The following is a 24,413-nucleotide window of genomic DNA, read 5'->3' on the forward strand; positions in this document are numbered from 1 at the left end:
AAGGTGATAATGCCGGTGAAAAGAGTCCGGGGTCCAGCACCGAAAGTTACCCCATATTCAGAATTGAAATTTCTTCAGGCAAAAGTAATTTTTTTCTTGAAATATAAAGTAACTAGTTTACCTATCTATCTATCATCAGCTTACCAAATTCAACAGCCTCAGTCCTTCAAGCAGCTTGCAATTTCTGTTCTTTAAGCGATGAGCTTCATCAATAACACAAAGCCTCCAAGAGAACTCCCGGAGCTCCATGCAGTCAGCAATTATAATCTCAAATGTTGTGATGAGGACGTTGAACTTAGGTATGTCTTTCACTGGAACTCCCTTCTCACTTCTGTAGTACATCTCGTATTCCTGAACCATGTTCCTGCTTGCAGTTCTGTTAACATAAAAGAAAGTTCGTGAAAACAAACAATGAAAATCCATAAATTCAAAAGTATACTTCACCTCATTTTACTACCAATTCTATTAACATGATATATTTACACACTATTTATATATCAAAATGAAACATGGCAAACATACATACATTCAGAAATGTGTTTTAATTAAAGATTAAAGAGAGTTTAATTTAAGAATGATAAAGAAAGGAAAAACAAAATAATGAAACTAGTTGTTGTTGTTGTTTTCTAATGCCAGGCATTTGACAATAAAGTCATTTGACCTCTTGCACTCCAATATTTTTCAAAGATATTATCATGACCAGCCACTGAAGCACAGATTTTGAGGTGTTCCGACTCCATTTCTTGGTTTGAGTTGCACAATGGGCAGTTAGGGGACTGATATATTCCAATTCTATGCAGGTGTTTGGCCAAACAATCATGGCCTGTTGCCAATCTAAATGCAGCTACAGACGATTTTCGTGGTAAATCGGGAATTAACTGTGGATTTTGATGCAGAGAGTTTCATTTTTTCCCTTGAGATTGTGTTATCAAATTTTGTTTGTTGAAGTCTAACTATGTAGATTTAATAAATCTTTTCACAGAGTAATACGTAGATTTAGTAACAGGTCTGTAAGTATATAGCAGTGCTACCCTTCTTTGCTAATGCATCCGCATTCTCGTTTCCCAGGATTCCACAATGGGATGGTATCCATTGGAATACAATTCTTTTATTGAGTGATATTAATTGAGAGAGCATTTTAGTTATTTCTGCTGTTTGAGATGAAGGTGTGTGTTTAGAGACTATTGATAGAATAGCTGCTTTGGAGTCTGACAATATAACTGCATTCTTAAATTTATTGATCTGGCATAGAAGATTCCTGAGACTTTCACTTATTGCAATGATTTCTCCATCAAAACTTGTTGTTCCATATCCAAGAGATCTATGAAGTGAGAAGAGACAGCACATAACACCTGCACCGGCACCTTGTTCTCTGGAGATCAATTATCTGTCGGTGTATAAATGAAGCCAGTTTTGTGGAAGGTACCTAATATTAATTGTCTCTAAAGACAATTGTTTCATTATTTCAGTGTTTACTTCTGATTTCAGTATTTCTTCTGTTAAATTTAGATTATATACTATATATTTAATAGAGTTAAAGGGTTTGGTTTAATTTGTAAGTTTTCTTTTAAATTCGGGATATTGATTTTCTGTTTTAAGTCTTGAACCATGGATATGAAACTTTTTTGAGTTTCCAATCGACAGAGAGGACTGTATGAATGCCAATTGTTTCCTGGTAATCTGATAAATTTTTCATATTGAATCAGTGCTTATAATGAAATTAGTAACTTGCCATGTCACACATATGATACTCTCTATAAACTTTGTACAATAAGAAACTAAGAGAATTACTTGTCTTAAAATACTTACGATCCATGGTAAACAATTACATTCATATCTGTCCACGCTTCAAATTCTCGCTGCCAATTGGGTATAGTGGACAGAGGTGCAATGACAAGAAATGGTCCTCTGATGCCGTATTCATAAACAGCATGGATAAAAGTTAATGACTGAATTGTTTTCCCAAGACCCATCTCATCTGCCAGGATACAATTTCGTCTAGAACAAAAATTGAACATACATTATGAATTTACAACAACATGTAATTCATGTGATAAATAATAAAGAGACATGATGAATAAAACACACATCCTGCCATCCTGCATATCTGTTTATAATGTAACTTCAGAGTTGATTCTTTGGAACCCTAGAAATCATAAAAACCTCTTCAGGTTAACGATCACTAACTTATATTAATTCATCTTCTACTGATTTCTTACATTCCCTATTCTTTGCTGAAACTTTTGACCAAAACAAAAACAGAAGTAACTTCACATGATGTTGTACCTTGTTACTATATAATCACATGTTAAAAAAGACTATGATATTGAAGATGCTAGGCCTATGGTTAACAAATTAACATACAAAATAAATGTTTGAATTCCCTAGTTAACTTCTTAAGAAAAACTATAACTGATATATTTCATGTGCACCATTCACACATGAATTAACTCACAGATACAGAATACCAACAAAATAGCTCACCAGATCAGGAGAAATCTCTAGATAATGGTGAAGAGATGGACTGGTCAGGATTTCAACTACGATTTTCTGACTATGGATATTGTATATTGGCTTACAAGCAAAATACATTAAGTCAAAAATATTACTTCTAAGAAAAAGGCGTTTGAAAGTTCTTGACAAACCTGAATTTTCAAAATTTTATTTTTAGCAAGTTGTTTCTCATTATGTGTACTGTAATTCATTTTCCAATTCTACGTTCATACACATCTCTTATGTACATTATATACACTGTTTTCTCAGAAGTAATATTTTTTACTTATTGCATTTTGCTTGTAAACCTACATCCTCAAAATTTTATTTTTAACAAGTTTTTTCTCTTTCATTTTCCAATTCTACGTTCATACACATCCATTATGTACATTATATACACTGTTTTCTCAGAAGTAATATTTTTTACTTAATGTGTTTGCTTGTAAACCGGTCTTATAGTCAGATAATTATGGTATTTCATTTCTCACGATGTCACAAAACTGGCATCAAACAGTTAAAAACTGCGTGATAAAAATACTCACCCATTATACCATGAGAAGAGCAACCAATTGAGTCCCTCAAGTTGATAGGCTCTTAATTTGTTTCCATTCTTGTAGTTGGGCGACTCTTCTAATTTTACCCATTCATCACCAGCAGGTTTCTTTTTATTCTGAAAACAGGAAAGTAAGTATTTATACCACTTAATTATTTTAATGCCTAACAACTTACGTACATGTTTCCCATGTAAAGGATAACCTACACAGTAGGTGTTACATCTCATAGATAACTACCCCTTGTCCAGAAGTGTAGTCAAGAAATAGTACACAACAAGGGTGTGTTAATACAAAGAAACAGAAACAAGTAATCTTATACTGTAATATTTAATATAATAATAGTAGTGGTAATGGTAGTAGAAGCATAAAGTAGTGTTGCATTAATTTCTGGGCTGCTGTATTTTTGTTACAAGGAGATACAGCAAACAAAACTCTGTCCCTGTCTCTTTCTATTGCAACAAGAGGTAACAGTGAAAAGACCTTTTAAGAATAAATCCGATATTCATAATTTCTGAATGTAAATTCAGTACTAAATTAAGTAAACTTCTGCATCAAGGTGAGAATTAACTAGAGGAGATGTAAAGAGTGGTAATTAATAAAGCTTTTATATACAAAATATTAATGTCACTCATAAAAATTCTTCTTATTTTTATTTTTACGATATATATACAAAATTATTTAGTTTTCCTTCTCCAAACTACCTAATTTTTCTGGTAATATCCAATCCAAACTAGTTATTATTTAAAATAATTTATATATATACGTAAATTCTGAGAATTGCAACAGTAAGATTAAATGAAATATGACGTAAAAGATTGAGACAAATCAAATATGAAAAGTCCACTGCAAGAATGATGGATGTCATTTAGAATACATTTTGCAGGAGAAGCAATTGAAAGTTTGAAATGTTTGGCGCTCAAAGCTTAACTGTGATTTTCCGATCGTTACTGGACAATGACTATCAGTGTTAATGCCATATAACTCTCTATGCACATTCTTTATGTCTTAAGCTATGCATTGACAGTCTTGGTTCATTTTCGACAAGAAAGTGACATCCATCATTCTTGCAGTGGACTCTTCATATGTTTCCACTCGTTATATTTACGATAAATGAAAACAGATCTTTATCAATACGTCATAATGCTCTGTGATAAAATATTATCGATAAAAATTGTATTATATACCCTGTGTTAGATCATCAAATATTTTGTCCAAGGGGGGTAAAATAGGCTCGCACTAATCCTCAAACTATGATCTAATATAATTTTAATCTATCTACAGAAAATCACAGAAATAAAGCTTGAAGTTTATAATATAATTTGGATATATATATTTTGCCTTGCCTTTAAGACATAATTTTTAAAGGTATTGGCCTAAGGCATTAACACATTTCTGGTAACAGTTAAACCGAATTAATTTTACCTTCAACTAACATAAAAAAAATGTATGATAAACAAAAATTAATCTTAAGCAAATTACAAAGCTCTTTGACAAACATAATTGAAAAAACCAGTATTAGATATCCTGGCTCAAAGCACTAAATGTTTTCTACTGGGGTGTAAATAGAGTCTCATTCATCCTTAAAGATGTAATATAATTTCAATTCTACAGTAGCTCATGAATAAGCTGTTACAAAAGTTGAAATACTGAAGGAAAGGCAGTGCTTAGAGCAAGAAAGAGAAGATTAAAAATGAAATAACAGGTTATTACCTTCCATTTCTCCTTTGGTGGTCGTTTGTTAACATTCTCATAATGCTGAATTTTGACTGGATCAACATCTTCTTCCAGTTCCCAGGTACTATCTTCATACTGCATGGAGCGCCACTTCACAAGGTAGTGTTTGATTGTTTTCCCAGTATTAGGATCTGTATGTTCTGCCATATCCAATACCCTGTCTACCTCAACATAGTCTGGATTGTATGGTTCGTCTTCCAACTGCAACAAAGTAGTATTTACTTTTTAAGTAATGGATTTAAAAAAAACTAATTCTCTTAATTAGTAAGAGCACTGAATAATTGGATAATCCACTGACTGGTTAATAAGATGACAGATAATTGAGATTCTACTGTACGTGTGTGTAATTAATTTCATCTCAAAAATTAACTAAAATGATAGAAACTCGTGCTTCTTCAATTTCATTGGCAAAATCCTATACAAAACACACATTAAGCAAAAAGTACTGCAGTAATATTTTCAGATTCAAATGTTATTGCCAATTATTATAAAAACAATGCAACACAAACCACAAAATGAAATAAGGGAAATGATAAAAGCTGTAACAACCAGAAATAGGTCACTGCTACTACAATGGATACTTGGACCTGTATTTTAGGAAATGAACAAACATTGCTAGAAGAGGAGCTAACGTAAAACATAAACTGGAAATCCACAAATACATAACATCAAAAGTCATTTTAAACATGAATACAAGGAAACAGGACAATAATAGAGGCTTTCCCTGGAATAACAACTTAACTTATGTTTTTCCCTTTCCAGCATAAGAAATCCTTAATAACATATCTTTCTCCTGACAAAAAACTACTTCCCTCCAACAAACACAACGCACTCTAAAACATTCGAATGTTGTTCTGTGCACTGCTGTTATAAAAGATCTAAAATGTTTGATGCTCTGTATCTCAAATTCAAGATTTTGTAGGTAAGTTCTTGTTCCAGGGAACGCCTCAATTATTATTAAATAACAGATACAAGGGCATGAAGAGTAGAACTGATAATGCATGTGTCAAGAAAAACAATTGTAGCATTATTCAAGATGGAAAAGGGACACGACTGTCTTACTGAACCTCTACACAATAGTACATTATGCAACGAGCCTATAATGATAGTAATTAAGAATCGAGTATGGATATTTATGAAATGAGCGCAAGCGAGTTTCATAATTTTCATATGAGCTTCTTAATTACCATTATAGGCGAGTTTCATACGACTTTTTATGCTCGACCATATTTCTAACTTGAAATTACCGGTATTCAGATGTATACATTTTATTTGTATCTAACAAGATCGGAAGTGACCTTGTTCTAGGTCGTGAATTGTGAGATGTGCGCAGACGCGAAAGTATTGACTTTTTCCGAGGAACAATAATGTCACTGACCTTGACGTAGACCCGTTAAACTTGATAATATTATAATATTATAACCTTGATTATTGAATTCGACATTGAAAAACGAGATGACAAATTGAATTTATTTGAATATTATTTACAATTAACGCTAATTATTATAGTAAAAGAACATAACCTTCTGCGACAGTATTGGATTTCCAGCCTCCGTGACTTTTCGCTAATTCTCTTTCGATTGCATATCCGAGAATAATCGATACTTGCGGTTTTATAACGGTACAAAGCTGACTTGTCATTGGCTGAAAACATGTAAGCTGAGTTATCATTGGCTGAAGACCTGTACTTTAATGAGTAGGTGTACTTTAATGACATGCATTAAAGGACTGCTACCAGGTGTATAATTAGTACATTTCGGCATGGTCGAGCATAAAATAAATTATCAGAAGCGGTTCATAACACAAATGAACTAAAAACTAAACTACTGTACATAAGAACATAACAGAAGGGCCTGGCTGCATTGGAAAGCAAGAGAGATGATAATGTGAATAAAGAATCCTAGTACCATTGGACAAAGATTATGATTCGCCTCAATTCACAGCCTCACGTAACTTACACTATTTTTTGGTTTGGTAAAAATATGCATGCATGTATGTATTCAATGTCTATCCACTTCACTTTACGTGATTCGGGTTCCGCATATTGCGGATAGATGGCAGGACTGTGACCCATTTTCTAGTTGCACACCACTTCGGCAGGTCACATTATGGTTTGGTAAAAATATAAAAGTGGAGTTTCGACTATATATTAATTGTAACCAATTATTTATAAACTAATTAATTACAGTAAAACCTTGGATTATGAGTAACTTAGTTTGAGAGTGTTTTGCAAAACGAGTGAAAAATGAGGAAACTTTTTGTTTGATAAATGAGCGATGTCTTGCAATAGGAACAGCACAATTTGTATGTAACTTGCTTCGTTTGCGAACAACAGAAAAAGGCAATGGAGAGCATCTCGTCTGAGAAGGAAGAGGAGAAAAGAGCAGACGAATTCCTTGCTTCAAATGACATTAAAGAGGTGTGTAAAAGTGGAAGTATAAAATTTTGTTCAATTCATCACCCTGATAAGGTTGTAGCAGTGCGTGCAATAAATCTGTTGTCAATCAAGCAGTCAGAAGTGACTCCATTAGTGATAGCAAAAATATTTTTTTTAAATATTCAAGAAATTTACTAAGCAATAAAACAGGTGAAAGACGCTCAAAAACAAAACACAATAAAGTAACTTGTGTTACACTTTTGTATTGAATTTTACCTAAATTATATTGTATTTTATATGAATAAAAGGTTGTGAAACGAATTAATCTGAGTTTGCATTGTTTTTATAGAGAAAGTCGCTTTGATATGTGAGTGCTTTGGATTAAGAACACGTTTTCGAAACGAATTATGCTCGTAATCCAAGGTTTTACTGTACTTTTATTTAAAAACAGTAACTTACATTCTCAAAAATATTAGCATGATGTGCCATTTTTTGTTTAAAACGTTTTAGTTTTGCTGAGATTCTCTTGTCTCCTTTGAACAGCTCTTCCTCAGTCTTCCACTCACAATGTAGATATGAGAAGTTCCTGTACTTGACGAAATACTCCTCCACCTCCACGTACTGCATGTCCGACTTCCCATGCAGCATTGTGTCCTGCTTAAACCTCTCCCTAATGCTGCTTTCTTCTTTGGCACCATGTGGTTCTCTAATCCTATCACTCTTCAACTTCATTTCATCAACAGGAGATTCTTTAAGTTTAGATGATATAGATTTCTCTTCACAAATGTTAGTATTTGTAATACTAGGTTGCATACTGTTATTAGAAGATAATGTTATATCTTCAGCTTGCTGACTATCTTTCATGGAAAGATTAATATCTATACAAATTTCGGATTTCTCCGAAGTGAAATCTGTGCTTCGTCTTTCTTCACCTGCGTGATCAGAAAGATCAACGATGCCTGCAATATGAACAGCATGTTCTTGTGGCATAATTTTATCACCGGTTTCACTACTGACTTCATTCTTTATAGACGATTCAGGATGGACTTCTCCTAAATCTACTACTGCAGTCTTCTCTTCTGGTTTGACTTCCATTTGTAATTTTACAGCTTCTTTATTTTCAATAGATGTTTTCACTTCTCGTCTTCCTTTGCGAACAGCAAGAATATACTGGACAACCATAGAATCTTCGTCTGTTGTATTCTGAAATAAACGAGACAACATACATTTTTAACCACGTATTTTCTTCATATATATTTAAAAAAATCAATCAATGTTTAATAGGGTGACATAAATAGTTACAATAAATACAAAAAACTTACTGATGATGGCAATGCTTACACTAATGCTATTTTTTGGGCAATAATCATATAAGAACCAACATTAATTCTTTAACAACAGAAAGCTTTAAAAACACACACTTCAAAAAATTCAAGCTGCCTTCAATAAAAGAAGACAAGCTGTACAAATATTGAGACTGACTGCTAATTGCTGAGAACAATACTGATTTAAGTACATTTCTTTTAAATTGGCTTATTTTAAGACACTTTATCAACTTCTATAGTTATCTAGTGTCTGAATGAAATGAAGATGATAATGCCAGCAAAATGAGTCCAGGGTCCAGAGCCGAAAGTTACCCAGCATTTGCTTCAAATGAGTTGAGGGAAAACCCTAGAAAAAATCTCAACCAGGTAATTTGTCTCAACCAGAATTTGAGCCCAGGCTCACTCATTTCACAGTCAGCATGCTGCTACTCCATTGCAGTGGATTGACTGAAGTATCAAAAGTAAATTCTGAATGACACGGGGAAAGAAAAAAAAAAAATACTCATACTTAATTATGTGTATTATTGTCATCATCGTACTGTTATATCATTAACATGCAAAGCACAACACTGACTCAACAAAAGTGAAGGAAACATCTAAAAATGCAATTTCTATAGATTATTAAAAAATTAAGGATTTAAGTTCGATAATTCTATAACAGTGAGGCGCTCTTGACTGCCTAGGTTAACATTGTGGAACCTGGGAACATTTTGGACTCCGAAAAAATATATTTATAAAAATACTTCTGGATAATTATCATCCCTCTGAAATAAAAGGGCCTGGAGGCATACAGTTCAGCTCATTTAATTTCTCTTCAACTTATGCAATAAAAAATAATCTGAGCCAATATCGAGTTCACAGCCATGTTTTGTTTCTGATTTCAAATAAAGACCTCATTAATTTGTTATTAAAAAAATTCATATCAAGGTAATCATTCACAGATGAATTCACTTGTAGGTACTGAATGTGAACAAAATTCATTTCATAGTTCTGAATAAATCGCTGCATATAGGCGGACTGACAAATGATTTCAGGGATACTAAAAACATTTACAGTAGAACTCCATTTAACATTTTTTCTGGGGACACGGAATAATTAACCTTAACTTTTTTTATTTTATTGGGTTATTTTACGACGCTGTATCAACATCTAGGTTATTTAGCGTCTGAATGATATGAAGGTGATAATGCCGGTGAAATGAGTTCGGGGTCCAGCACCGAAAGTTACCCAGCATTTGCTCGTATTGGGGTGAGGGAAAACCCTGGAAAAAACCTCAACCAGGTAACTTGCCCCGACCGGGATTTGAACCCGGGCCACCTGGTTTCGTAGCCAGACGCACTGACCGTCACTCCACAGGTGTGGACTAATTAACCTTAAATTGGGGTTGAAGCTAAATAGAGGTTTGCTACTTCTGTTTAAAAATGTTTGAATACTTTTGCAAAAATGCAATTTATTTGCAAAAAAAAAGCTACAATAAGTAAATTATGGAAAATACTGAACAAAAAATGGAAAACATAAGGAGAAACTGGGTACCAATCAAGTCTTCTTGCCATCTCAGATATCTTAGAATTTAAATTTTTTTCCATTTTATGAATTAAATTAATATTTTCCGGAAGACGACATGTTTTCCTTTTCACAGCCATTGTTTTCTAGTGATATGTACAGTAACGGTGAAAAATGCCATCTCTTCACTGTAGTAGCGCTGCTGTGGGTCGCACACCTCAGCGAGCACAAGACAAAAAGCAATTGTCATGGATGGCTGTTACATCCATCACTGAATGTGACTGTTTCTTGCAAAGGGTGGGAATTAGCAGACAAATAGGAATGTAGACATGGTGAGGGAGAGAGAATCATGTGGCAGCGAGGCAGCAGCATTGCCAAGTCACTGATTCTTAAAAAAAAATTGTATTTTATATATTTAATCGAAATGCATTTATTTTTACATTAGTCAGATTAAAAAAAAAAAATAACCAGCATGATGTCTTAGACCAGGGCTGGGCACCAAGAGCAGATTCTACTCTCTCACGGGAAACCATATGACTTCTCTTCAACCCCTTTCTTTCCTGCCGAACACCGAGCAGCGGTAATGCCGTGACGGATGAATATTAAGTGTCCCCATTTAGAGTTTGGATTCACTCCCGATGCCCTGCCCTGTCTTAGACCATAATGCGGGACTGGTAAGTACATACATTTGTAAACAAACTGCAAGACTTGTTCACAGTGCAATGGAATATTTTTCACAAATAAATCACATATTACTAAAACCGCACTCGTGTTTGTATAACTTCTTTTCCTCCACATTGTCCCTAAGTGCTACTGAATTGTCGTGATTCATCCTGTATGTCACAATATTTATAATCACTTTAGTGAATGCTTCATTTTTAAAATATACTACAGTAAATACATTTTCAAAGCAACCAAATGTCATACTTCAGTATTAATTTCTTTCAGATTTGTCATCTGAAATAATTATGCCCATATGGTACAATGAAAACCCTGTTGCAACGATAAATTTTATCAGTCGTGGTATATTTTCTATATTTTAAATATGTTTTATCCATCATTACAATGATTTTGGAAGAACCCAGACAGAATGATAAAACATTATAACCATGAAGTAGTTTTAATGAAATGAGGTTATTTAACATCTATAACAGATCCTATTATGTGTAAAAAGCACTTAATTTTGCCAATGTACTTTGTGACTCAGAACTTCAAAAAAAGCAACAGTTGCTATGTTTTGAAGTTGATATGGGATTATTTTTAAAATAGTAGCCAGAGAAGAAAAATCTGCTCCCATTGATGACACTGATTCTTGGCGTACTATTAAAATGGCTGAAGTTATGAAAAAATAACATCTTGAAGTCGATATTTACCGGTAAATTGTGAGTGAATGTTATTTCATAGTAGCCTATATAATGTTTTATACTTATTTCTATTATATTCTCTGTCAGAACATTAATTTGGGCAAAATTTCATAACCCCTCAATGCAACAATAACTCTGATACAATACAATTTTTTCAGTTCCCAGAAAATTGTCGTATTCAGGTTTGACTGTACATTTTTCGTAATACCTTTAAAATGTCACTGAAATTTATCCAAATAAATAATCTTCAAGAAGTGTGCATTATGATCCTTCTCACGAAATATTCTATGATATTTATGATCAAGTAATGCTGTTACTTAAAAGGGACAATCAATGCTACAGTTGCTGCCATGAACAAAGTCTGATGAACTAAGATGACAGTCATGGGACTTAACAGCTAACCAGTGTCATTACAGCTGAAATGCTTTATGAGTCTGCATGTGTGTGCGTCACATACCAACGAATTTAGTGATTTGGTTTGCATTTTATTTTTATTTTCAATGACAGAGCCCTTAACTTGTTATTTTCCCCAATTTTACAAGTGGGCTCACAGATGTTGCTAGTGCTGAGAAACATAGACCACTTAGTTGGTCAGAGACTATTCAAAGTACACCATAGGCAGTAAGTCTATATCACACCTGTAATAAATGATGATAGAGAACTGTTGGGATGTCACAAGGGAACTAGAGTACCCAGAGAAAACCCCTGTGTTGCCTGGGCCACAGGCTTGCCCAACACAAGTTACAAATAAATTCAGGGTAAAGCAGGAGGTTTTGTGTTTTATTATACCATGCGTTTTTCTGGATAAAAGACATATTGATTTAACATTGCCATAAGAAATCTATCTCTAAAAACAATGAAGAAATAACTTACTCAGTTGGCCATGTTTAGAAATTAACAGGTTTTGGCAATTTATAAAACATGAGAACATCCGGGGCGATTTCTCAGAGCATGCTATGCTTGCTGCGCAAGCCCAATATTTTCGTAGAAGGTGTATTCCTCAAAATGGCGTTACGTACATTAAAATTTATTTTGATTTTTGGAATACTGTATAGGAGTAATACCATCCGCAGGTTGCACACCGCAAGTATCGCAACGCTTGCTCGTTTCTCGGAGCTACAGGAAAGACGTATAAACAGCGAGAATATGATGTGCACGCAAGTGCCTTTCTCCTTGGTCCGTCCTAGGCGCACATGCTTCTGTTATGTGTTGTTTGAAGCTCTGGTCCGAGAGCTACACCAAAGATTATTTAACGTTACACAGAGCAGTATTGACACCGGGAATGTGCTGTGATTTTCGAGTGCAATGTAATTGTGTTAACTGCTGCATGTATTATTAATTCTTAAACATTAATTTGAAGTAATGCAATGAGTTCGGAATATGCATTGGTTGACAGGATCGAAAAAACTAAATAAACTGTTTTGTTGGCCATGTTTGTAATATTATATCGAACTTCTTCAACTGATAAGCGAATATGATCCATGACTCATAATGATTTCATAATTATAAAATAAATTATTTATCTGGGTTTGATTATTTTTATTAATTATGAATTATTATATCCTCCAATCTTCCCCTATGAATAAAAGAGCAAGCCTCACTTTCGTGACTAGCATTCGCCCCTGGAGAACATCATGTTTTGTGGTTGCAAAGTCAAAGCCTGATGTTCACTTCTTTTACACATCATCAAATCCTACTAATTTCTAAACATGACCTACTGATTAAGTTATTTCTTCATTGTTTTTATACATGAGTTTCTTATGGCAACATTAAATTTCTTATGACAGAACATAGATACAAGAGATAATACTCCATAAACGAGCAGAGACTTTAATAAAGAGCATAGCTTTTCAACACAAACTACCAATGATCTTGTCATAGCTTAGGAATGCACAATAATTCAAGCTTGCAGCGAGATAAGTGTGAAGTAGGGAGAACCTTAGCTGAGGCTGAAATAATGTTAAATAAAGCTGAGAATATACTACTCAGATTTGTAGTTACTTTCTCGATAATTATAAACACAAAAATGATAGCGAGTTACAAAAATCTATTTTATTTCTGTCTTTCATTCTCCATGTGTGGCCATCAGATTTCGTTCGTGGTGACAAGAGCATTCAAAAGTAAAGTAGGTATTTATTGAACCTATACTTACAATGTACACAAAATTCGGTTTGACAGCAGGATCTACTGCATCATCTAAAGACACTTTAGAAGTGTCTTGCTTAGGAGCGGCTTCTTTCGGAGAGTCATCATCTGATATACTAAGCATTATATCATCCACGTACTTCTTTCGATGAGTATTACGAGCAGATCGTCTTTTCTGTGAAATTGAAAGCAAAGAAAAAAATGTTCACAACACTAAGAAAAAAACTGCAAATAAAAGAACGTATTTAGAAAAAGGGATCCTTCTTTTAAAGTAGATTTGTGAATGTATAATTGATAAAGTGGGATGTGAAACAAATAAAATAAATAAACATACAACTCAGACCTTTGGAAAATTCCAGCTAAAATAAGAGGTAAAATACTTGTAATCATTGAAAGATCAGCTAAAATATCGACATTAAGGAAGTCAGAAATAGCACGACTGAAGAATTGATGAGAGTTGGGAGAGAAAAAAAAGAGAGACAGAGAATATAGTAGAAACAAAGCAATCATGTTGATATAGCCATGATCAACAGATGCCTGAGAGAAGGTTAACCAGAAGAAATTATGAAATGGATACAAAAAAAGCTGGCAAAATGGAAAAACTGAAGCAAACAACGTTTAACAATTACAATTTGGAGACTGGCAGAATCAAGAAAAATAGCATTTGGGAACCAAGAGATGACGATATATAAGGTTATTCAAAAAGTAAGTTCCCATTTTGAAATGGTAATAAGTTTGTCAAATTTTTATAGATTCCACAAAAATAAAAACACCAATTTGTTCGTAAAGAAATGGGATTTTATTAAAACATGAAAAAATTAAATATGACCACCACCGTGTTGTTCTAAAGAAATAGTCTTTCTTCTATGTTATAAATGGCATTAGTAAGCACATTCCTACAGATGTTTTCAATGACATCCAATATTGACTGTTTCAGTTCCTCACTGAAGTAGGTCTGCTAAGAAATACCTTTTCTTTTAGATAACCCCATAACCAGTAGTCAGCTGGATTTATGTCTGGTGACCTAGAAGGCCAACTGTTCGGAAAATGCCTACTAATTATACAATCACCAAATGCGTTGTGCAATAGTGTTTTTATATTATTGTGTACGTGAGGTGGAGTGCTGTCTTGCATGAAAACAATGTTTTCGATTTCATGATTCTGTAACAATGGTATTGCAAAATCTTGAAAATATTGCTGCCCGGTTGCCGTCACTGCTTTTGTTTATCCATTTTCAATATCTTCATAGAAATACGGTCCTATTACGAAATGTGACGTAAAAGCACATCAGACAGTAACCTTTATGCCATGTAAAGGTAAAACCATTGTAAATTATTAAAATTACTCTCCTACTGACGTCTGTACTATGAACAACGATTATTGTCACAAGCGTGACACAAGTTACCACAGCAATGAAACACACATCGATAAAAAAACCCCAAATCTTCTAAACAGTAATGGTACCTATATGAAACCAAACTGCTGTACAGAAGATACAGCTGTTTCAAAATGGGAACTTACTTTTGAATAACCTTACATATTTCTCTGTAAGAATCAATGAAAAAACTCACTAAGGTTATCTTAAATTTCATTAAAAAATAAAAATAAATAAGTGAATAAAATATATATGTATGTGTATGTGTTAAACATTTCAGTTCAACATACTTTGCAAAGTGGATTGTCTGTTACATAAGATGTGAATGTATGATTCCATTCTTTCTCCAATAAAATTATTCGAATTCTGAATACCTGAGACCTTTACAATTCATTATAAAGATAAAGACAGTGTTAAAGGTATATGTGCAAATATTTTTAGAGGTAATCAGGTATAGTTTACTGAACCACATTATGTAAACAATTCTCAATCTTCGAAATTACTTTTTAGACATGAAAAAATACCATGTTTTTCAGTTACTTAATACTTTCAGGCGATTAGATTTCTCTATGAATGCCTGGCTAGTTACGCAGAGGTCCAAGTTTGTGAGGGTTGCCTATTATCCAGGATTACCAGGATGGTCTTTGTAATATAACAGATACTCAAATAATTTAACGTGTATCCAAACTCAATCACCTTTTTACATTATCATATGCGATTAATTTCATTATTTCTTTTGTACTCCAATACATATGAATTTCTAACACTGCCTACATTTTTATCCTCATATGTATGGCAGACTACAATGAAACAAAATACTGTAATTTTAAAGTAATGTTATCTACGTTATCAAGATAAAAAAGCTTTATAAACGATATGGCATTCACTTCTAAGCTAAAATGAAAGAATTAAAATAAATTCACATTTAAAAATTGTTATTAAAATAATGAAATACACCAAATAAAATAATCTCTCGATTTTTAACGGAAGTTAATAATTTATTAACTAGTGTAGACATTTTTTTTTATAAACACTGTGTCACATTATGAAGGCAATGTCACATTGCAGTCTGAGGATGAAGAGATCAAGTCTTTGGTACGCACACAGTAACGAACATGGTCTATTTGGAATCCATGACTTGGAAATCACAGCCAATATAACTCTCTTGTTACAATTGCAGATTTTCTTGCTGTTCCGTATATTAAATTAATATTGACTAATTCAATATCAAGAAAGCCTTCCATTACATCAAGTGAGCTTCCTGCAAGGTTATAACCCTTAACTGATTTGGAAAGAGTGAAAGAGTGTATATGCTGGAGTACATGTATCGAAAAACGTGCGTATATCTAAACTGACAGGCGTTTCATAGTACGAACATTCATAAAACATCAGACCGTAAAATAAGTGAGACACTTATTGGAAAAACTATTAGAGCAGGGGAAAAGGTAAATAGGGCGTTGTATTACATGCATTTTTCTTAAACAAATATCAAAATATTTGCATGTACACCTTTAACACCTTGTATATATGAACTTGAAATGGGTGCTTGTTTCCAAGATTAGGAAGACGAATATATTTATCTAGATTATAAAGCACAAATTAAGTTACCAGCATATGCTCACGGAAATGGTTGTGTTCTTATGTTAGATGTACTTAAGAGTATAACTGATTTTAAGACCACAGGAGCAGAACAATGTTACCTCTTCCCACCCTTTGTTTCTCACTCTCTGTTGTATGCTCATTAGCACACACATACAGCCACACAAATAAATTAATAGCCTACATGAATAACCCCGTAATATTATTGATAAAAGCTATCTGACAAGGATACAAAAAAAAAAAAAGCTGAATAATAGTTATATATACAAGAAGTATACAACGCGACTCATTTTTGCATGGGAAATAAGTTTTCTAAATGAGCCATCAGACGAATTTAAAAAAAGTTTCACACGTGCGAAAATGATTCGAACTGTTTTGTTGCATACCTGAATTTTTCGGTTCTTGTGAAATTTACAAATACTGAAGTATGAACAATAAGTGTGTTGCTAGTATTGACTTTGGTAAGGTACTAAGTAAATAGCAAATTATCATCAGTCGTCATTGTCTGTTGAAAGAAACAGTTCGCGAAATAACGCTGTAGAGATATTTATTGTGAGACATTAAGCTAGTATTTGTGTTTTACCTTCAACTTCACATGGTGCAGGTATAAATATCAATAACAGTATCACAACCAATTATATTAATTAAAACTGAGTTTGCTTTTAGTTCCTTTTAAACAATGCAAAAATGACACTCAAAAGTATTTAAAAAAAATGACATATTTTAGAGGTAGGTAGTGTAAAAAAAATTATTTATACAGTCGTAGAATATTGAGGGAGACTGTTGCCTTCAATAAATTACTGGGGTGGGGAGGGGGGATACCTGTGAATAACAATAATATTCAACACGTATACACTTTTAACTATTGAGACATTATACTGCTTTATGGAGGGAAAAATATCAGTACCAGAATATAAAAAATTTCACATTTCTTCAAAATAATGGATAACATTAACAAAATTTCCTAATTAAGTGTAATTCACAGGATAGTAGAATGAAAATTTACAAGACCCTCGCTAGATCCAATCCTATTTACAGCAATAAATCATGAACTAAACAAAGAATGGACCAAAATCAATTTGCAATAATTGCTGAATTCAGATTCTTGAGAACATTCGGTTATATGCATTTTGATGATGAAAGAAATTAATTAATATAATGGAAAGCAAATTAAAAATACTATGAACATTTCATATATCTATACCAATGCCAGTGAAATGGCTATAGAACAAGAATAAGTTCAGAAAGCATGCTTAAGCTAATTTATAAAATCAGAACGAAGTCTAAGTAGAAGGGAGAAGACATATACCATATTATACCACGTATTACAAAATTTACCAAACTGTGGTGCACAGCTTTACTTCATAATAAAATTAATTAAATAGACATACGAAGTACAGTCCAAAAGTAATGCATACATTTTCACTTGACTGTCGCCATGATGAATCCGCCAGTTTGAGAGGGTAAATTCTCGTTATAAATCTACTCCTAGGCCCATCTGTGGAAGCTTAGCTCATGAATCCACTTCATAATTTGCAGGATTTTTCTAAATTTATATGCATCATAGATTCTAGCTAAGATCCTTCATGTAACTGTTGCCACTGGATAAATGTAATGATTTAATGCATTCCTCAGCTTCACTAACAAGATGGTGGGTAGCAAAGATGTATGGATTAGCAAACAGCGTAAGAATTCTGCAAGTGTTCATATGTTGTAGATGGGCCTCCCATTTAGTGTTTCACATTAGAATACAATGTAACATGATCTGGAGTGTCAATTGGAAGCTGTAGGATTTAATTGAGACTACTTTTGATAATTTCATCACAGTCATCGAACAGAAAATTTATTCGAGCCTGTTGTTTGAAACAGATATACAAGTGGGGACTTGCCACTGATACGGTAATAAAGTTAAAAACTTCGCCACTGAGCTAGTAATACAGCAATTCAATAATTTCAAGGGAAACGGTTTGTCAATCACTCCTAATTGAACGTGTAAGTCTCTGTAATCATAAAAGAAAACTTGGCAATGGTATTCTGTTTTTGAAGGATGGTAACACTATTCTATCAGTGAAAAAAGACGAATCAATAAAATATCTTGAAGTTCCCTTCACTGACGACAATCATTTCGATTCAGCACTAATAATTTACAAATTAAAAACACATTAGACCTTCTTATATAATCACAACTTTGAAGTCTGAACAACAATTTTTAATTTTGAATATATTTCCATTTGAACCCGGGACAGTGAAAGATGGTAAGTCTGAACTGAAGGTTTTGTTGTATCTAGAAGTTTACATACAGTATAAAATTAGTTTCCATAAATTCAAAAATGTAATATAACTTTTTATGTCTGTCTTTCTTTTGAACTGCACTTCATAACTCACAACCATGTACAACAATAAAAATGTGCACACAAGAAGAAGATAACTGAATTTCCAACAGCTGGTGGCAACTAAATACGAAAAAAATTCTTGTCATGCACACACGAGCTTAAAATGCTGCCTACAGTGAACAAATCTGTTAGTAAAGTATGTGGGATACAGTCATGTTAAATTTCAATTACATTTTTAGACGCATCTCCTTCTTCCTCTGGAGAAGGAGGAGGGGTTGCCATCATGTCTTCAACATCAGATTCACCTCCTGTAGCCAACTTGTTCTTTCTCTTCTTTGAACTTGTAAACATCCCCCTGAAACAATTCATAATCATAACAACCATTTAGAAATTTGTTAAGGCAATACAGCATAAGCTGTCACGAAATTCAATTAACAGGCTTCTAGGAGGTACTCAATTAAAAAAAGGTTTAATATTTCTAAATAATTTGTGTATTAGATGTCACTATTTTCAGAATACCAAGATGAAAAATATCAACACACAACCTGTCATCGAAGCATCTAGCTTGAGATTCACCATCTCCACTGTTATTTACTGACAATCTAACGTGAGTTTGTGGTTGAACTTTCATTTCATTGGTCTGTGACAAATATAATGATGTAATCTATCTATACGATGAAAAGTAAGACATGTTCATTAGTGAGAATATTCACTGACACAGTGTCGGGCAAGCTGTGTCAGTAATGTACAAGAAAATAAAGTCAACACTGTTTAAAGAAATAGCAGGTCTAGAATACAGCTTCCTTCTAAACTTCTGACTTGGTTCCATCCCCTCTTTACTAATATGCAACACATCGTGGAAATCTGTTAGCTGGATTTAGTAACCAATTAGCAAAATCAGATACTAAATCTCAAGTCTCTGAAGTAAGACACCTATCATGACAGTAATGGTGCATTTTGAACATTGGTATATAAGACAGTTCTTTCAAATCTAAACTGTTCTTTTTCAATAAACATAAACTAGAAGTTTGTCAGTGGAATTTTTAGACAGCCCGTAAATTAATATGCATATACTAGTAAATATTTTAGCTGCATATGACGAGAAATTAAACATTACATCAATGTGATGTTCTCTTGCCTTAGTTCGCGGGTGCTCGTGTAAAGGGGGTTAAGTCAAATTGCAAGGTATGTAAACCTCTCTCATTTAGTACTGAACAAAACCCCTTTGTCATCAAATCTGGAGCACTGTAACTGCATCATAGATGGAAGAATGACTTAACCTCTTTAGCATAAGAGAAAAATAATTGTGGATAGTTCAAATCTGTACTTATTTCAGTTTAGTCAAAACATACTTAACCCCCTTTACACGAGCACCCGCGAGTTATATTACACTAGTTTAGTTTACTTTTACTGTATAATGTGCTAATATTTTCTCACTGTTTTACAGAAGAAACAAAAAAGCACTAATGAAACTTCCCAAATATTAAATAAACAAAGAAAAATGTTTATGTATGTATGCTTGTGAAATAATAAGCACAAATTGGTTAATATCAGCTACACGAGACAAGAAATTAAACATTACTTTATGTGATCTGGGGTTGTCAGATGTTTCTTTCATGACTGTAGAATACTTTCTTACATTTTATGACTGCGTAAAAAATTATGGTTTCAATTCATTTATAATTCGAAGCAAACAGGGAACTGATGTGCCCTTTTCGTATCTATAAAAGGGTAACAAATTATAAAAAATGTTGAGATTTATAATAAGCATTTCTAGATGTAATTCGTAATGTTGAGTGTCCTCCTTAAAAATGAATAAATGGAGTAATGTTTTAAATAAGAGCTCATCTGAACACAATAGAGCTTAACTTCAAATTGATCTAAACTAAAATAAATCGTGTCAGGGCTTTTCTTAAATTATAGAGGAGGTTACTAATTGTTAAAAGAAGCCAAATTAACAGCATCATGTTCTAGCATTTGTAATGAACGGGTTTATTTGTTTACTGGGCCCTAACTTTTACATATCATTGCTTAAAGAACAAATACTTGTAATTCTCAAATTTTTCGAAATTGAGTTTTTGGTACCGTTGAATTCGTCTAAGTGATGAGCACCTACCTGCAAAATTTCGTAAACCACATGTTAATCTTAATCACAGAAAAGTAAAAATTTCTGTACCATGTAAACCTGCAATTAATAGTGACAAAGAACAGTTTTTTTATCTCCTGTAAAATTATGATTTTATGGGATACGAGCATTTGTACCTTAAGCGACGGTATTATATCACCAAATATTAATAATTTGTCTTAATATGCATTGTTCGATCTACGAGGGTTGTTTGAGAAGTTCTCGGAATCATCAACAGAGATCACTGCTAGCGCAACCTGGTTCTCATGTAATGATTAGTCAACATTCATGAGTAAATACGTGGTGCATCAGTGCTCTGGGTAGAGAGTTGTGGTGCAGAAGCCTCTCTATTGTTGTTCCCGTATAGTGATTTGTGAAGATGAAAAAAATCGAGATTCGAGCAGTGATAAAGTACTTCATAAAGAAAAGTATGAAAGCAAAATAAATTCATGCCAATTTTCAAAACACACTGGGGGATTCTGCTCCTTCATATTCAACTGTTGCCAAGTGGACCAATGAGTTTAAATTTGGTCGGAAGAGCTTAGAAGATGATCCACGTAGTGGTCGACTAAGATGTGTCACTACCCCAGAAATTATTGCAAAAGTGCATGAAATGGTCTTGAAGGATCACCGACCGAAAGTGAGAGAAATTCCTGAAGCTGTAGGGATGTCATCTGAACGGACATATCACATAACTGGAATTGGGTATGAAAAAATTATTTGCTAGATGGGTGCCACGAGTGTTAACACAGGATCAAAAACACATCAGAATGCAAATGTCTGAACCATGTTTGGCTCATTTTCAGAAAAACCAACAAGATTTTTTGCGCCGGTTTGTGACCATAGATGAGACATCGGTCCACTACTATACCCCAGAGACAAAACAACAGTCAAAACAGTGGAAACATGTTGATTCTCTACCACCGAAGAAATCAAAGGCAATGCAAAAGGGATTCTGTTTATAGATAATCTTCCCACTGGTCAAAAAATTACGGGACAATACTATGCTAACCTCCTGGACCAACTAGAGCAAAAGATACGCCAAAAAAAAAAACCAGGTTTAGCAAGGAAGAAAGTCCTGTTCCATCACGACAATGCACGCTCGCACATGTGAGTCGCCATGGCAAAAATACATGAACTGAGGTACAAATTGTTGCCGCACGCGCCTTATTCGCCTGATATAGCTCCATCAGACTTCCATCTCTTCCCTAAGCTCAAAATCTTCCTTGGTGGATGCAGATTCTTTTCAAATGAAGAACTGATAACCGGAGTTGACGAGTTTTTTTCAGGCCTGGAGGAATCTAATTTTCGAGGTGGAATAAAGGCACTGGAACATCGATGGACCAAGTGCATTAGTGTACAGGGAGACTACATTGAGAAAAGAAAGAAAGAAAAAAAAAAACGAGGTACAGCATTTTTTTATTTCATTCCGAAAACTTTTCAAATAACCACCATATTATATGAATATTTAACTGTAACAACAAAGGGTAGGAAATATCAATTAAAAATGTTCACTTATCTTTTTTGGTCTAATAAATCTGAGAATTGACTTTGAGAATTATATTATGCTTATTTAAACAAAAATGTAAAATAATTATATCCAATATATACATACTTTGAATTCCTTTTTCCAGGAAAGATGGGCTTCACCTTTGGCTTCCTATCTCTCTTGGGTTTCTTTGGAGAAGGAGTACCTTTAGCAGATGATTCAGACAGACTTTTATTTGGACTTGTAGGATCATCAGACTCTTTTATAATTATAGGTGTTTCAGAATCACCATCTACTGATTTATCAGTTATATCCGTTAATGAGAGAGGATCGCTGACAGTTGTGGCAGTGGTAGTTGGAGTGGTGGCAATAGTAGTTGTAGCTGCTGTAGCTGTAGTAAGGGTACTACTGACAGCAGTAGTGACAGCAGAAGCAAGATTCCCATCCAATGAGTCGATAATAGTAATAATTGGTGAACCAGTGACAGGTACTCCATCTGTTACAATCAATTCTTCAGTACTTTGATCCAAGGCTAATGGATCTCTCAGTTCTTCTTCTCCTATTCCTTCACCTTCTTTCTTTTTCTTGGTATTTCTCCTGGAAAGAAAGTAAAGGCATTCCACACTATCAGAGAAATGTTTATAAAACAATATTTCAACAAATAAAATCATAAATTCATTCAAAGACACTACATTTCATGTTGTATAAAGGTTTTCCAAAACATGATTGGGCAGGAGATGCACAAGGTTCAGTTAGGTTGTGCTGGTTAGCTTGATTGATGGTTGGATTTAGACTGGTTTGGCTTGTCTAGCCATTGGGGCCTATACCTGAATGGATGTTAATGTTATGTTTTATTTAACGACGCTCGCAACTGCAGAGGTTATATCAGCGTCGCCGGATGTGCCGGAATTTTGTCCCGCAGGAGTTCTTTTACATGCCAGTAAATCTACTGACATGAGCCTGCCGCATTTAAGCACACTTAAATGCCATCGACCTGGCACGGGATCAAACCTGCAACCTTGGGCATAGAAGGCCAGCGCTATACCAACTCGCCAACCAGGTCGACACCTGAATGGATGATGATGATGATGACAACGACGACGATTAATTACGACTAGAGCCCGAATTTCCATGCACTATCAAATTTTAAAACATGCATGCATTCATGCACTATCATATGACAAAACATGAACAATGAAGCGAAAAAATACTAAAAATATGCACAATCAAAATAGAGTTAAAGCTTTTTATTTCCACATGACCATAACTCCATCGGGAATCGAACCTGTGTCTTTCCGACTTTGCAACATTACATCTTAACTGCAACACTATTGCGTGCTCCAAAATATACAAATACTTAACATTTTTATTACAACAACTACAATAAATTATATCACCTTTCTTTAGAAATTCCTTTTCCTCAATTCATTTTGACACAAGACCTCTTCTTGCAGTTCTAACAGGAGCTATAGAAACACTTCACAATTCGACACAAAAGTATACTAAATTGCGGTATGCAAACATCCTGCTTCTGCCTTCCTTTCTTTCAATATTTTGACTTCCAGCTTGTAAGGAGTGAGAGTTGGGGTTGGAAATTCCATTATAACAAAGAGAGGGTTTAGAGGAAAGCCTGAAGACTAGTTGTCAGGTAGGATGCTATGAAACCATATTACCAATAGCTTTCTTTTATTTTTTTCTCAATAAACAAATAATGTGGAAATACCAGATTCTATGAAGCAACATTAATATAAAGCACTATTATGTAAGTTAACACAATATGCATTACAGCCAGAAAAAAAAGGACAGTCTAAATATGTGCTATCTTCAAAATATGCATTATGCGTGAATTTACTCCCCCCCCCCCCCAAAAGCCAAAACATGCAAACATGCACGGAAAATGTACGGTTATTTGGAATTAATAAACCATAAAACGAATATTAGAAATGTAACAAGCTTATATAAAACATATGAGCTGTTCAGAGCAGAAGTGGTGTAAG

At 33.9% G+C, this 24,413-nt stretch overlaps 1 protein-coding gene across 6 annotated transcripts in view; it reads right to left on the reverse strand.

Moving 5' to 3' along the window:
• The window catches only part of LOC138694538 (chromodomain-helicase-DNA-binding protein 7-like), a 221,753-nt gene that overhangs the window by 97,453 nt on the left and 99,887 nt on the right, over positions 1–24,413 (reverse strand). For 5 of the 6 annotated variants that reach the window (XM_069818377.1, XM_069818410.1, XM_069818384.1 and 2 more), the window contains exons 6-13: positions 22,543–23,013; positions 19,034–19,157; positions 13,503–13,670; positions 7,618–8,361; positions 4,758–4,982; positions 3,036–3,163; positions 1,810–1,998; positions 145–376 (exon numbers count right to left, since the gene is read on the reverse strand). In XM_069818377.1, the coding sequence (XP_069674478.1) occupies positions 145–376; positions 1,810–1,998; positions 3,036–3,163; positions 4,758–4,982; positions 7,618–8,361; positions 13,503–13,670; positions 19,034–19,157; positions 22,543–23,013 (2,281 nt within the window). The remainder of the gene's footprint in view (positions 1–144; positions 377–1,809; positions 1,999–3,035; positions 3,164–4,757; positions 4,983–7,617; positions 8,362–13,502; positions 13,671–19,033; positions 19,158–22,542; positions 23,014–24,413) is intronic. The other variant, XM_069818394.1, reaches the window with a different exon arrangement.

The sequence above is a fragment of the Periplaneta americana genome, chromosome 1 (genome assembly GCF_040183065.1).
Source record: "Periplaneta americana isolate PAMFEO1 chromosome 1, P.americana_PAMFEO1_priV1, whole genome shotgun sequence".
Lineage (NCBI taxonomy): Eukaryota > Metazoa > Arthropoda > Insecta > Blattodea > Blattidae > Periplaneta > Periplaneta americana.